Below are 16,551 nucleotides of genomic sequence, written 5' to 3'. Positions count from 1 at the left end.
CACCAGAAGGTGTGGCCCAGATTTAGACTGGGTCTTCCTATTTCAAATTATTCAACCAAGAAAAATCCTACACAGTTATGCCTAGTTGCTTGGGCCTTAAGTTAGTTAATTCCAGATGTAGTTGACAACCAAGAATAGCTACCACATGTATATTTATGTCTTTGTGTAGTTCGCTTTTCTACATTAAGCTTTCTCCAGCTGTTACAGTTAGAATTCCAGTGTGAAAGGAAAAAGTTGAGGCTGGAACAATTGCTCAGTAGTTAGGAGCACTAGGTGCTTTTCCAGAGAACCGGAGTTTGGTTCCCAGCACCTACATGAGGTGGCTCACAACCACCTGTAACTCCTGTTCTAGGGAACTCTAAGCCCTCTCTTCTGGCCTCCATAGGTACTAGCATTCACAAGGCAGACATAGAGTCACAGACATATAGATAAATAATTTTAAAGGAAAAAGTAAATTGCATAAAAGTGTTACTTTACATATACCCTAAGGTGTTAGCAGCAATTGTTTTTGGTTTGTTTTAGGTTGCATATTACTTTTATTTCCTATTCCAGGGTTTTCTGTAATGAACCTAAATTCTGGTTTAGTGAAGTTCATCTTTCAGCTCTGTTGTGGAATGAATAAGGTTCTTGCAAAAGTACTCTTCATTGCCTTCTACATCCCAGTCAAATTATGTGGAACCAGTTATGATTTTGATACATATATTGTCTTATACACATATATTGTTGGACAGTGGATGACCTAATCTACAGCCTAGATGTTTGTACTTCAGATAACAAGATATTTTCATAAAAAAGCTTTTTGAGAAATTGAAAGTTTTGTAGTGAATAGATTGAAATAGAAAATTTGTATATTAGAGCATAATTATTCATGTTTTTGCAAAATGTGGAATGGAGTGACCTTTGGCTTTCTAGGGTAATTCTCTATGCACTGAAGGATTACTGTTGTGTTGTCTGTATTATTGTTTGCAACTTGAAGAAGGGGGTTTGCATTTAATATTCAGTATCCTCGTCATGATAATCCACAATCTCAAAGGCTGTATCAAAACTAGAGTGTTGTGTTTAGTTTTTTTCTCTTGGTGTTTATCAGAATATATGGATCATAGCACACATTTTGGGATCAAACTAATTACTCTCTGTGTGAAATGTATTAAGGACTTCTTTATTAAATACTGGTCCATAGTAAGACTTTGTTTTTTGGGAGGTCTTACTCTTCCTTCAAAGAGGATTCTTAGATTCATGTAAACTTCTAATGTTTTCATGTATTTCTCTACTGGACTTAAATAGAATTAATCTCTTTAGAACCACAGATTGTAAGCTGCTTTCCTACTACTTGGAAAGAAACCCCAAACTCTGATTTAATCTCTTTGGTAAAGTATTGGATCCCTAAGAATTCCACATGATTCTCAGCTCTTTGGAGTATGTGTCTTAGGTAAAGGAATCAAAGAGATAATAATGGGCATCTTTTCTTCTTGAGCCAGATTTGCAGTGGGCCTCAGGGTTGTGGTTTGCTGTGCCATGTCCAGTAAATTACATTTAATTCCTGCTTTGAAGTACACACATAAATAAGATTTTGTCCACATCTGAAAAATAATCATGAGTGGGCCTGGAATTTATGATATCTTCAAACAGAACTAAAAATTGATTCACTCAATTATCATCAGATAACGCCTTTGCTCACATACCCTTTTAAGTGTACATATATTGTAACATATACTAATAGCATATCATAGGTTAGGCTTCAGAATCTACTTCTTAAACTTGAGGGTGTTAAGAGTTACTTAAGGAGTTTTTAACTAGCATTTCATGGGGGCTAAACAGATTACTCAGTGGTTACAAACATGTGCTACTCCTCCAAAGGACCTGAGTTGACTTCAAGCACCCCAAACAGGCAGTTTCCAAACACCTGTAACTGCAGCTCCAAGGGATCTGGTGATCTGGTGCCCTCTTCTGGCCTTCCTGGTCACTTGAATACAGGTAGCTTATACACATACACATAAAAAACTAAATTTAAAAAAAAAAACAAAGAATTTATATTAAACACCAGGCGATTCTAAGGTTAATTGCTATGAGAGAAAAAAACATGGAAAAAATTATAGATTAAGAAATGCATCAAGCAGTATTCACGAGCCAGAGTAGCATTTATACAGTGGTTTATAATAAAAAAAATTACTGGTGTTTTTTGCATATTTAAACACATAACCTTATAATCTTAATGATAATGATATACTAAACAGGTGGTGCTGATTGCTTCTTAACAGTTCTTTTATCATAAAAGCTCCAGTGGCCGTGTATGTATTTTTCTGATCAATCTATTCTAGACTCAGTAATCAAAACATTAGAAATCAATACACTAAATAGAATAATTACGCTATATTATAAACATATTTTTCCTAACATTAGATCCTCAGAATTCAGCATAATGGTATCCTAAACAATTTTAAAAAACCAATGCTAAATAATGTAAGATCCTTTACGATGTCAGAATTGGTGAGTAACAGATACCCTTTTAATGAAATTACTTTAACAATCAGAGCTGTTATCAGAAAGAAACCTTGTATTTTAAAATTCAGTTCTATTTATAATTTATGTAAGCAGTGAAGATGCCATTGGATTTTACTCCACACTGATTGAAACTTAGTAACCCGGCCTTTCTCCACCCCATGCGCTAAATCAGTCAGCCCCAAAGGGTCTTGGTAGCCCAGTGTTTATAACATCCTTCTTTACCTGCTAATCGACCTCACTTCCTGGATTTCAGTCCGTCTAGTTATCAGCTAACAAAAGAACAGCTTTTGGTTCCTGCAGACGCTGGTGAAAAAATAATCACAAGAAAGAAATCCACCTTATGTCGTCTTTTTCTGTCTGCAAAAATAAACTCAGCCATCATACAGCTAACAGGTACAGAAGGAAGATACAAGCTCGTTCATAGGAAGGAAACTACAGAGAAAATGAGCATCATTTCTCAAGGTTTTTATTTTCTCTGATCTACAAGTGATGCTGCTGTAATTCTAGCTGCAGTTTTTACCGATCATTCACCACTCAGCAGCTGGTGGAGAAGTAAGACTGCTTGGCAACCACCTGCAGGGCTGCAGAGATGAATTACATTTTTGGAAACAACACACTTCTGTACTCTCGCGCCAGTCGAGGAGGGAATGCTAGCTCTAGCCATGGCTCAGTAGGCCCAAAGCAGAAACACTGGGCAAAAAAGGGCTCGTCAGATGAACTGCAAGCTGAGCCAGAACCTTCACGCTGGCAGCAGATAGTTGCATTTTTCACTCGAAGACACAGCTTTATTGACTGCATCTCGGTAGCCACCAGCTCCACCCAGGTAACATGCCACTTGTTGAAATTATTTTTAATATATTTATGTTCATATTTGCTTTACCACAATGTCTTCATGCAGATTTATTATTAAAATTGAGTCTTCTGTGCTCTTATCTTGGCACTGAAATTTTATGTTTTTAGTCCGTCTCTGCAGGTCTTTAGCACAGAAGGGGAAATGAAAAACATTTTCTCTTATGTTATGTAATGCTAAACAAAACAGTCTCAGATTCTGCTAAATGACTTCTCTAAAAATGTAAAGTTATTAACACACGAGTTAAAATATAAGTTAATAATGCTCATCTTATTTTTAGATGATGTTAAATGCTGTAGAGAATGATGTTTGAGCAAAAGAAAACAACCTATTTGTTTAGTTTTGCATGTTAGTAGAAAACCTTAGGGAGAAATTATAGTAAAGAAACAAAAGATAGCTTAAATATTTTAAATTTTTGAGAATGGATTAAATGTAATACAATTAGCTGATATTGTATTTATTTATCTTAAAGATATATTAAATTGATTTAGTCAAGAGATTAATGAGTCCTTCCATTTTACAAATATATATTGTCTAAGGCTAATCTGGAATTAGTAAATGTGTGCAATTGCATAGTCATGGAATATTTTTAGCATATTCAAATTATAAAGAAGCTAGCAAACAGGAAAAGTCCCAATTTTTAAAAATGTCTCATAAAATTACTTCTTTAAGAGGAAAGGAATATTAGATATAGAAGGAGAAAATAAAAGCAGTTGAATCAAATGCTAGTGATTTGGTATAAAAGATGATAAAAGGAAATGTTAATATTTTAAAAACATTGTAGCAGATAGCTATTCAACTAGTGAAAATAAAAGGGTAAAAAAATAGTCTAATTTAAAAACAAATTGAGAGTGATTTTTCCTTTGAAACCAGTAATTCTTAATATGCTTACAGATGCATATACTTTTGGTTCTTTGAAAAATAAATTTCCTTTAAAGATTATTTCCTTCATCACTAGAGGCAGCACAGTAAATATAAATATAACTGCCAGGCTGATTTATTTGTTTTGGTTGCTAGAGTTTTCTCATAATGGTTTTTGGTTGTAAAATGTCAGCTTTAAAAGTCAGAAAAATCTACCTATTTCTTACATGATTAAGATGAAATTCAGGAGTAGGAAGCATCATCATTTTACATGTATGCACTGAGGTTACTTCCAGCAAAACTTACTGAAAGGCAATGATTGACTCTGAAATTAAATACTTACTGCTCTAAGAATTTTTTATCTTAATTCTGATTATGATGGGTGAAAAGATTAAAAGTTAGTGTTGCCGGTTTCTATAGATTAAATAATATAAAATAATGTTTTCATCAATAAAAATACCCAATGATTTATGTAAATAAACTACTGTGCTTATGTATATACACATGTTTATATCTGATGTTCATCTTAGAACATACAAATGAAAAGACCACTAGTTTGCACATAAAACCACTGAAAGCATACAATTGGAAAACAGTAACCTAGACATTAAAATGGTTGTAGCCCTGTTACACCACTGAATATTACTCCCCCCACACCCCCAGTTGGTTCCTGTCGTGTTTATATGCTGAAAAAATGAGTTAGTTTCCCTTGCAAATCTCTTAACTGACAGTTCTCTTGTCCTTTGAGTTTTGTCTTTGCAGGTATAAAAATTTCCTTGGTCAGGGTTTTTTTTTCCCTTTTCTTTCTGATGAGTTGCGTAATTGATATGTTCAAATCTGTAGTTATAACTTATTGGAGTTTGTTTTATAAAATAAAATATAGTGGAACTGAAAAAGAGCTTGAGACCTGATTGCATCTTAGTTGATGCTGGAGTCCATTTTTATAATGACTCAGGCCTGGCTTTGTAGCACCACAAGACTTAATGTTGTTGTCAGGGACAAAGTAGATGAACGAAATGTCATAATTTGTAACTACTATGAGTATGTTTTGTACTGTGATTGTACTCTGTTTTGATGTCCGAAATAAACTTTTTAAAGATTTGCTAGGAAGCTAAACTTTTGTTGTAATTACCCTTAATTGGGTTATATTATACTTTAGCAAGTTGAAGAGTTGTTACTAAATTAAATTTCAATTATTTTCTCAGTCACTACTCTGATTCCCAAACACTCCTTGCTACAAATAAAAAGAAACTTTACTTACAAATTCATTTTAACTGCTTGCCTATTGGAAGTATTCACATTCAGAACTAGGATTATATGCCAGGTTCCATGGAATATCTGGAACTTCTAGGAAGTCATTGTATTCTAAATGATAAGGAAACCAAATAGTTAGAAATATCTACAAGATGCCAAATGCTTCTGTTGGTGCTCAGTAACTGTTTGTGGAATTAATGTCTGTTTCAGTTAGCTGGAATGGTATTTTTTAATGCTCCACGTTCTCCCCTTTCAGGTGTCTTTAGTTCTTCACAATGGTTCATTTCATCATCTTGCCTTTTCCTTTCTTGCTTCCTGTTATCCTCAGGCCATACGAGTCCTGTGTGTTCCTGATTTCCTTGCCCCTTTAACCCTCACCACTAGTAACAAAAGTGTTGTTTATGTGCTATCTCCATTCATTTGGTTTTTGCCTCAGAAGTCTACATTTTAAGTTGGGAAAGGAAACTTTTTTTAATTAAGATATATTTGTCATGAATATATTGTTGCTTTACCTTGCTATGATTTTTCTTTAGAGACTTCATATTATAGTCTTTGTTTTGAAATATATATATATATAAATTTTACAAGCAGTGCTAAAATATTCCTTTTGGTTCCTCACATCATCATCCATCCTGCTCCTCCTGTAAGTAGTTACCATGGAACCAAGAGGTGGAGCTGTAGCTTGTGTTGTCATTACTGTTTTGTGGATGACTGTACCTCATCCTCCTTCTTTGATTCATGACCATAAAAACTGCTCATTGTAATCTTAACCCATTTATCTTTTTTTAAAGCTTCCATCAGTAAAATCAGGTATCATCGGGCAATATTTCCTTTTCCTCTCTTTCTGGGCATCTGCATCTCTCTTAATCACTATGATTGCTGAGTATTTGAGCTGTTGACTTATACGGTCTTTGTTCTGCTATTTGTGTAATCATTTCTTAGTGACTTTCTTAGTGACTTTATATCCTTACATAATCTACCCAAAACCTTGACTTTTCTATTTTCTTTACCCATAGGTATGAAATACCTTGTGTTTTCACTTGAACAATCTACCGAAATGATTATGTTCAAGACTTTCCAGTACTACTCATTGTATCACTTGAATCGCTGATGCAAGCATTTCACGTGACTACCACTTTCCTTCTCAGCTTACTCTGTGCAGTACCCCACTACAATGATTTTAATCCTCTTAAGACTCTAAGGACCAATGAATATTACTGTCTTTTGCCACTCATACATCCCTCGTTGCCTTGCTCAAATTCTTTTATAATTTTAACTCTCTTCCCCTTTGTCCCTTTATTGGAAGCATCTGTACTTTGTTAATTGCAGCTCTGCCTTCTCCACAAGAGCTCTGAAACTGCACTTTAAGCATACCTGTTTTCTAAGCTGATAATCTTCCTTTAGCCTGTTGCAGCAAGTGAACTATCTGTTCCTAAAGCTCACGCTTCACTCTGTACTAGATTTCACTCCCCTTTCAAGATCTCATCAGACTCCATTTTCCACTGTCATTTCCACTTTTCTTGTTTATTAAGTAATTTCCATGAGATGAAATACCTCTCACTAACACAAACAGCTGGAAATGTCTCTATGTGTATATGTTTTCAAATCAAACTTGGTAGTTTTTATTCTTTATTTTACCTTCAGGACAAAAGAATTTAACACAGTTGATTACTTCTTTAAATTTTTTGACTTTTGACTCTTGGATGCTGATCTCATATTCATTCTCCTAGCTTCAATATCCTTTGGAGTGTTTTCCTTTTTCTTGTTGCTAAGTATTAGAATGTCTTAGGGCTTAGTCTTGAATTCGTGTCTCTGTGTGTGTGTGTCTGTGTGTGTGTGTGTGTTTTCAAGTAATCTTGTCCAGACCCAGTCCAGTCTTGTGCTATTGCCATCAAGGTTTCTGTCTTTAGCTCAAAGCTAATTCCTGTATACTAGGTTTTATAACTACAACTTTCTGTTTACTCAGTATTTCCACCTGAGTGAAGCATATGAAATACTAAAAATAGAATTCCTTCATTATTACTATTATTGAGTTTCTTTTTTCATTTAACTTCTTAAGGTTTTCGTTTGTTTTCTTCTTTATTTTCTTGTTATTTTTGTTGTGGTCTTTGACAGAAAGAAAACATATGATCTGGCCCATGCTTCTGAGCATGCTTTACCACTGAGTTACATTTCAGCGTCAAGAGTTTTTACCTTATTACTTCCTATTCTTATATGTGCTGAGACTCAAAAGACAAAACCGTTGGGATTATCTTCTTTTCCTTTGCTCCACTTCCAAGATAACAGCAAATCCTATTGGCTTTGGGTTTAAGAAAGGCTTCTCCCTCTGCCTCCACCCTCCCACCTGTGTATGTGTGTGGGCATGTGCTTATGAGTGAGTGCAAGTGCCCATGCAGTTCAGAGTGCTTCCTTCACTAGACTCTCGGTTTCCTGTAGGTGGAATTTTCCATTTATGTTTATGCCAATCCTCAGCTTCTGTGACATTGTTGGCAGCATAGCAAATACAACAACACAAATATTGTTGAATGAGAGAAGAAAGACAGATCAATTTTTACTCAGAAAAGCAAGTGCAGATTTTTCTCTGTCTTATTTCTTTCTTAATCTCTTCACGAAACATTTGTGTATTGAGTTGGTGTTAAGCTTCTCCTCTGGCTGATATCTCATTTCTTATTTGTCCCACTGGGGAGGAAGTGAGCCCGGAAAAAAAACTTTGGTTTTCTCACAGTCAGGATGACTATGTAACTCTTAGGCTCTAGATGGAAAGAGGGTGCTATTAATAACTAAAGTGGGACAAGTACAAATACGTATTTCCTAGGCAAACAAAGGCATATGGTTATCTATTTATATCCATTTATCTTCTGACTTATAACTAGGCAACAGACTTCAGTGTTCCTACCAAGACATCTTCGTCTTGAGGTATTTTAGATCCAACCTTATATACATTTCTCATTAAGCCAGTCCCAATAGGAAGGGAGAATAGTTTTCATCTTCAAGAGACTGCTTATTAATATTGTAGTACCTTTGCACTAAACTAGAGCATATTCAAAGTAAGTATGCAGCCGTTTAAAATTACTTCAGAAATGCTGACCGTGATGAAGAGTAGGATAGTTTTCCAGAAGAAAGGGGTACAAATCATCTAACTGGTTATAAATGCTACTTTGGTCATGACCATGTATTTAATTCCTCACTCAAAAGATTATGACTCACATTTGGAAATGTTCACCCTTTCACCAGAAGAATATTGAGGGACATATGTCATATTTCCATTTATCTTAATATTTTTATAGCACACATAAATGTATTTATTAAAAAGGTGCTTAATATGTAAGAATCAGTTATTGGTACAGAAGAACACCTTAGAAAACACAGATACTAAACAAAAAGTATTTGTTTACAGTAGTTACAGAGTCTTTTACAAAGTACATTGTTGACCCTACAACGAAGCAGTGGTACTCTTTGGAATCTCCTCGGGTTAATTACAAGCTTAGATCCACAGGAGAATTATATATAGGTGTTTCTAATTTTGCTTTTTGTTGTCAAAACCTAGGCACAAATAAGATGCTCTTTAATAGGTTGGTACACATCAGACAACGGAATAGTATTTAGCAATAAAAAGATTAAGCCGTAAACATATGGAAGAATAGTAAATGATTATTATTAAGAAAACAAAGCAGTCTGACAAGATTTTATACATATCATCCCAGCCTTGTGACATTTGGGGAAAATCAAGTTCCCCAGGTTTTGAGAGGAAAGAAGAATCAGTAAGTGAAACTATTGTGTGTGATTCTACAATGGTGAATGATGTCATCATACACCCATAGACTATCCAATAGCAGGAGTGAACCAGCATACACTGGACTATGATAATGCTGGGTATAGGTTCATCTGTTGTAACAAATATACCACTCTGGTGCAGGGTGTTGATAGTGGGCAGGCTGTACACAAGTGTGGGCTGAGGGTATACAAGAACTTGCTGTACTCGACATTCAGTTTTCTGTGAACCTAAATCTGGTCTGAAAATTAAATTCTATTAAAAAAATATAAAGTTGCTGTCTTAAATTTAGATTGGCTTATTTTGCAGAACTAAATGAGAAATATTTTATGTAAGTTTTCATCTGTGCAGCTTCTATATAATGTCTTGATGTACTTGGCCTTTCTATCAAGGACAAATAGGCCAAAAGAAACACGTTTCATTTTAATATATTCAAGTAAGTTTTAAAGATAACTTTTAAAGTAAATCACTGAAAAAGGATGGAGCCACATATCTATGGTGCTTTCAGATTTATTGGGCTAGCATTTTGCCTTTTTCTTTCCTAAGAATTACAGTGCATGTTTCTCATCACAGTTAAATGTCATCTGCTGAGCCGTAAGCTTCATAAGGGCTGGTACTGTAAGGTGCACAGTTTCTTTCGTGTTCCTTCAGAGTAGCACATTGAATGTATGGATAATTATTTATTGAATAAGTAGATGTTATGTAGGTAATTGCTTATTTTCGTTTAATCATGATGACTGAAAGGAAGCTTGGAGCTTCTAAATATGACTTGGTCATTATTATTTTCACAGACTTTATATACAACTATGGTTTAAAATTTTGCACATCTACACCATAGGTTTTGTAAGATAAAGTGTATATTTCAGAAGTCGTTAGAAATATTCTGATAGAAAAAAAATAATGTGGGGAGGACCAGCAGTAAAGAGCACTGGCTAGCCAGCAGTGGTGGCACACGCCTTTAATCCCAGCACTCAGGAAGCAGAAGCAGGTGGGTTTCTGAGTTTGGTGACAGCTTGCTCTATATAATGAGTTTCAGGACAGCGAGAGCTATACAGTTTCCTTGTCTCAAAAGACAAAAGCAATGGTACCAGGCACAGTTTGGTACACAAACATCCATGAAGGCGCAAAACACTCGCACACAAAATTAAATGAAATTCTTTTGAAAAAAGGAAAAAGTATGTGAGGAGTTATACTCTACACATGTGAAGAACTGAAGAGTTGTGTCATTGAAACATGTTTTTAAAAATATCTTTTACTGCCGGGCGGTGGTGGCGCACGCCTTTAATCCCAGCACTCGGGAGGCAGAGGCAGGCGGATCTCTGTGAGTTCGAGACCAGCCTGGTCTACAAGAGCTAGTTCCAGGACAGGCTCCAAAGCCACAGAGAAACCCTGTCTCGGAAAAAAAAAAAAAAAAATCTTTTACTAATATTATCAATCCCTAACAATGTTATTATATAATCTTAGAATTTTGATAAAAGTAAAAATAATGGTTCAGACATGTGGAAAACAGTAACCTATAATTATTACCTTGTTTAAGAAACTTTTATGAAAACCTACTGACACAATCGTTTTACTGTTACATAGTAATCCATGAGCAGAAACACTGATTTTATGCAAGTGTAGTTTAATTGGCCATGATATCTGACAGCAGGGTTTTTTTTTTATGTGAATATGTGCGTGCAGGCTTCTTGGTGATGGCAGGAACCTAGAAGTTCCACAGAGTTGTAGCAACAAACATGACTCCTGCCAGTATTTTCACCATGAAGCTAGACTATCAAAAAGGTACAGAATGAGGTGGAGTCAGCTGCCAAAGCTACAGCTTTAATCCTAGCCATATTGCTTGACTCATGTGGTCAGAAAAAGATAGAGATATACAGTAAAGACAGATTCAGATGAAATAAAACCTCTAGATGGTTTACATTGTGTTTAGAAATATACAAATATACATAGGCTTTGGAGAGAAAAGAAAAAGGATGGAGAAAGTCCTTAAAAAAAGGAAATAGAGTAGTCAGATATGGTGGCACATGCCTTTAATCCCATAGGCAGAGGCAGAGGTAGGCAGATCTCTGTGAATTTGAACACAGCCTGGTCATGACAGCCAAAGATACACAGAAAAACCCTGTCTCAAAGAATCAAAAATTTAAAAATAAAAGAAATAGACTTTTTAAAAAGCCACATAAAGAAGGAAAACACAGAGACTCTGTATGTTATTGTGCTGTCTTTGAATTATTTGACTGCTGAGAAAAGAGCAACAGCTGCTAAAAGACATTTGATTATAAATGCTATTGGATTAATCCAACCTATATATTTTGAAAATGCCTTGACTTCAAAAATTAAATCAAGCCGGGCGGTGGTGGCTCACGCCTTTAATCCCAGCAATCGGGAGGCAGAGGCAGGCGGATCTCTGTGAGTTCGAGACCAGCCTGGTCTACAGAGCTAGTTCCAGGACAGGCTCCAAAGCCACAGAGAAACCCTGTCTCAAAAAACCAAAAAAAAAATAAAATAAAAATTAAATCAAAAGATATTTTACTTTAGAAAAGAGTTTTTTCTTTTGCTTCCACAGGAAATGGCTATAGACTCAGAAGGGTTAAGAAAAATAAGGTTTGATTAAGGAAGACCCTGAAAAATCTCGGACAGGAGCAGGATGACCCACATGATCCAGTGTTTTAGAGCGCCTCTGCTGCAGAGTCCTCAGAGCTCTACATCCAGAAGAGCTTCAGGTCTACTGGCTAAGATGATTCAGACTCACAGACTACTCCAGTCAGGATTTGACCATAATCCTAAATTTTCTTTGGGTTCCATTATGATTATCAGCACCCAATCAGCCAGAAGTAGCCTAGAAAACTACGACCACATTCCCCAAAGTTGGATTATGGATGTTTGTCTTTGTGTAGTGTATTGGTTACAAGTTATTATGGATAATGGTCAGGAAAAAAGCTAAACAATATAATTACCAAAATATGTGGTATCCTGGAAGAAAATGAGAGAAGTAAGATATTGGGGAGGTGATAGGATTGCTGATAGAGAGTGAATTTTGAAGGTCATGTTTAAGTAAAAACAGGAAAGAGTTCATAGAATTGAGGCTGAAGCTATCTAAGCAAGAGAATCCTTGGAAGAAAAATAAATAGAATTTGGAAAGGTATAGAGGAAGGATAGTGGGGGCCCAAGTCATTGGGGTTTTACAGAAGGGTGATTAGAACAGATGTAGTTACTAAGAAGTGTTAAGGACCCATTTTAGCCTAATAGTTAATAAAGTTCATGGTGCCACATGTTTATTTAGCCTGTTCTAAAAAATATCAAAGACAAAGGCATGTTGCAATTGATAATGTCTTCCCTGTGTTAATTATGTAACCATATCTTTATATTCAGTCTTTAAGTCTCTGTTTTCTTTAAATTCCTAGTAACTGAGTCATCTATTTTTAAAGGTTGTTAGATGAATGCTATTATAAAATACCATCTTTTCATAGTGAAGAGATCAGAAACCTTAACTGAATTTATGAATTCTTGCAATTAAAATTAATAGATAAATGAGCTAACTTGTCTGTGTAAACTAACAATTTTGCATCCATGCTTCTACGATAGAATTAATTGCTACATCTATTTTCCATAACTATTTTAAGTTTTTAAAAATAATTTGTATTTTGATATCCCTATGGTTTATTTAAAAATATGTCTGGTTCTATATACATTTGTTTCTGAGTTACTGACTTGAATTTCATACATACATTACTGGTTGAAATACTGTTTCAGGTTTTTTAACTATACAGCTTTTATTAAATATGTAATATGTTTGCAACGACAGTGGCAAAGGGCATATGAATCATAAGAAAAATATTAAACTATGAAAAACACCTTTTGTTCTGAAGATATTGATCCTCTCTTGGATACAGCAATTCCCAAGTGGAGCTTTTAAAAATCTACTTTGCTGTATTTTATCCTTCCATAAACATTCAAAAGGCTTGAAATTTTTTTCCTGGTTTCTTTCTTTCTTTCAAGTAGCAGCTTTGACATTTAATCAGAACCATACCTCATTATGTCATAGTAGATCTTTAAACAAAGGACCAAAGAACTTGGATTAAGAATTCTAACTATGCTGGGCCAAACTCAAGATCCTTATTCACCAACAGTGGGATAGGGTGATGGTTACTTTTGTTGTCCTAAGATACGGGTACCAAAGATTTGTTAATTCATTTATTTCATTTTCCTAAAAATGCAGAGGCCTTTTTTAAAAAAGCTCTTACTGGACATTTGTATAGTCTAAATTCATTTTACTCTGATTACATGAAGCATGTTAATGCAAAATGTGATATTGGCATCTTGGTAGTATAGTTTTATTTATCTTCTTGTCAGTTTTACATTTTGGAAATCATTTTTTGTTGTTGTTGTTTTATCTCTTGTGGTGCCTTCCCAAACCCCCTGCCCCTGACAGTTTCTCTGTAGCCCCCCCGGGTTCTGGAACTTGGTCTGTAGACCAACCGGCTACTTCAGCCTCAGAGATCTACCTGCCTCTGTCTCCCAAGGGCTGGAATTAAAGGCCCTCTGTCTCCCAAGGGCTGGAATTAAAGGCATGGGCCACCACTGCCCAGCCTCTCTTGATTGTTTTACATTTTACGTCTTGACTTTTAGGAAACTGGATTCTAAACCCAGGGCTTTGTGCTTGCTAAGCAATCATTCTACCACTGAGCCAGCCAATCCTTTCCAGTTCTGAAGTCTTAAATAATTAGCAAGAAAAATAGATATTTAGATAGCACTATAGCTCTTTTATGTCTAAATCTAATTATTATCTAGGAAATAATTTTTAGTTGCTATTGTGGGAATTGTTTTTCAAGAGAGGATTTCTCTATGGAACCCTGGCTGCCCTGGAACTCGCACTGTAAACCAGACTACCTCGAACTCACAGACCTGTTTCTGCCTCCCAATTGCTGGGACTAAAGGAGTGCACCACCACATCTAGCTGTGGAGATTATTCTTAATAGCTCTCACTTCCCATCAGTCCCTAAGGCACATGAACTCTATATTCCCAGTTTCTATCTGTCTACTCATGCCCATTTTTACTGATACTGCCATCAGGTCACACCACCAGTTACCTCTCAGCAACGCTATCACAGCCTCCTAATTTGCCCTCTTGTCTCTTCCTTGACGGTTTGTATGTATATAATAGAAAGCACATTAGCTGTTGTAAATAAACAGAAAGGGATTTGATAAGTAGGTTCACACAATACGTATGTATTGCTGAATGTCTAAAAGTGAGGGGCAACAATGTATTCATAAATGAGAATGTGCACATGCTTCAGATCACATAAAAATTACACGCAAAATATATTTTGAGTATAGGTTTCCTAAATTAAGACCTTAGTATAAAATATAAACCTATGTAGAAAATTAGTGAAATTTATTAAATCAGTTCAAAACATCTTTCAGGTAATTGTCATTATGGTGTTTGTTTTAAAAACACTTGAAAATGCATATAATCTGTCAAATTATAAAAATTTACAGTTTTCTGCAGTGTTCCTTCAGACAGTGTTAATATTATAACCTCTGTTGTCATGGAAACAAGTCTCCAAAGGCAGCCTCAGAGGCTAATGATTCCGTGGTGTTGCTATGGATAGAAACAACTGAGACTGTTGCTAGTCATGTGACCAAGATTTTTCAAAATAATAACAGATCTCTGTCGAGCTGATCTTACCAATGGTACAATAGAGCAGGACAGGAGTGTTCTAATGGTTGTTTCCTACTTGATTTATATGGTTCTAGAAGATTTTTAAAGTTTAAAGTGCTATTCTCCATTCTTTCTTTTCTGGAATAACCCAAATGTAATGATTACTTTACATTGTCTCATTATTTAACCCGTACGTGTATATGCATTTGACATTTTCCAATCTAGAATCCCAAGCACTTTATCACGTTACAGACGTCTTCATCTCCTCACTCCGCTTTGTAAGCTTCAGTATCTGTCACACCTCACCAACTTTTATCTGATTATTGGATTTTTTTAGGGCTGTAGTTTTTGTTTCAAGTGAATGTATTATTTTGTTACTGTGTTTATCATTTGTGGCTTGGATATTTTATTTGCTGGTAGGTCATTTGTGGTTAACTATTTGCCTTCTGAAAAGGAAGGGCATATGTTGTTCTTCCACAGAATTCTTAACTCTGGATGTCTTATAGACAGCAAGATAGGTTAAGATGACATAGTGTGGGCTGGAGAGATGGCTCAGTGGTTAAGAGCATTGCCTGTTCTTCCAAAGGTCCTGAGTTCGATTCCCAGCAACCACATGGTGGCTCACAACCATCTGTAATGGGGTCTGGTGCTCTCTTCTGGCCTGCAGGGATACACACAGACAGAATATTGCATACATAATAAGTCAATAAATAAATAAATAAATACTTTTTTTGAAAAAAAAAAGATGACATAGTGTGTTGTAGGGATTTTTTTGTTTTTCTTTAGAAACAATATTTAGATCCTTACCCAAAGAAGGTGGATTCTAGAACAGTCCCTGAAAAGAAGGATACAGTGGAGTTTCAGTGCAACATAAAGGAATAAAAGTTGGTCATTAAGGGATTAGGAGCGACTGACCAGTAGATGTATTTTTTGTGCTTTGAAATTTGAGGTAATGCCTGAAGTGTTTAGGAAAACTGACTTTGTCGTTAAAGCTTTCACTAGACTGCCATACATGTTTGAAGGTGACATGTAAGTGACCACTACGTTGTGGATGACGCTATGCTTGTTCCCAGACCAGTATAAACATGTGGAGGCCTAAGCCTTGAGAGTCCACCCCTGGAATCTGCCCTCCAGAAGAGGGACTGTGGCCAGTGGTGTAAGAGGAGTTTTCTCTGGAAGCTGCCCTTCTCACTATCATGTAGGAATTTTGAAAGCCAAAATACTAATTCTTTCTTTATAGTGTGTAAAGGGGTGTTTTTAAAAACAAAAGCCCAACTCTCTGTGTATTTTTAATCGACTCTTTATTCAGTCACGCTCCAGCGCAAGTCACTCTCCAATTAGAATGGAAGGTTTTTTTTCTATTTTAAAAAAAATAAAATTTTATTTTTTTTTATTTGAAAAAAAACCTATCTTTTCTCATTTTACATGTCAAATCCATTTCCACTCCCTCCCTTCCTGCTGCTGCCTCCACCTGTCCCCCTCCCATTTCTCATCCCTCCCCCCATCCACTCCTCATAGAGGTTAAAGCTTCCCATGGGAAGTCAACAAAGTCTAGCACATTGTATGAGGCAGGACTCCCCACTATATTTAGGCTGAGCATGGTATTCTTCCAGAGAGAATGGGTTCCAAAAATCCAGAAGAAGCAGAAGGGAT

At 35.7% G+C, this 16,551-nt stretch overlaps 1 protein-coding gene across 23 annotated transcripts in view; it reads left to right on the top strand.

The window, feature by feature from the left end:
- The window catches only part of Dlg1 (discs large MAGUK scaffold protein 1), a 192,978-nt gene that overhangs the window by 74,489 nt on the left and 101,938 nt on the right, over window positions 1–16,551 (top strand). For 2 of the 23 annotated variants that reach the window (XM_075967311.1, XM_075967302.1), the window contains exon 1: window positions 2,765–3,325. The exons of 17 other annotated variants lie outside the window; for them this stretch is intronic. In XM_075967311.1, coding sequence (XP_075823426.1) covers window positions 3,092–3,325 — 234 coding nt within the window. In that variant the 5' untranslated portion in view covers window positions 2,765–3,091. Of the gene's footprint in view, window positions 1–2,761; window positions 3,326–16,551 lie in introns of those variants that run through there. 4 more of the 23 variants (XM_075967266.1, XM_075967283.1, XM_075967293.1 and 1 more) reach the window with 4 other exon arrangements.

This window comes from Microtus pennsylvanicus, chromosome 1 (genome assembly GCF_037038515.1).
Source record: "Microtus pennsylvanicus isolate mMicPen1 chromosome 1, mMicPen1.hap1, whole genome shotgun sequence".
NCBI lineage: Eukaryota > Metazoa > Chordata > Mammalia > Rodentia > Cricetidae > Microtus > Microtus pennsylvanicus.
This window is presented reverse-complemented; position numbering and strand designations above follow the sequence as displayed.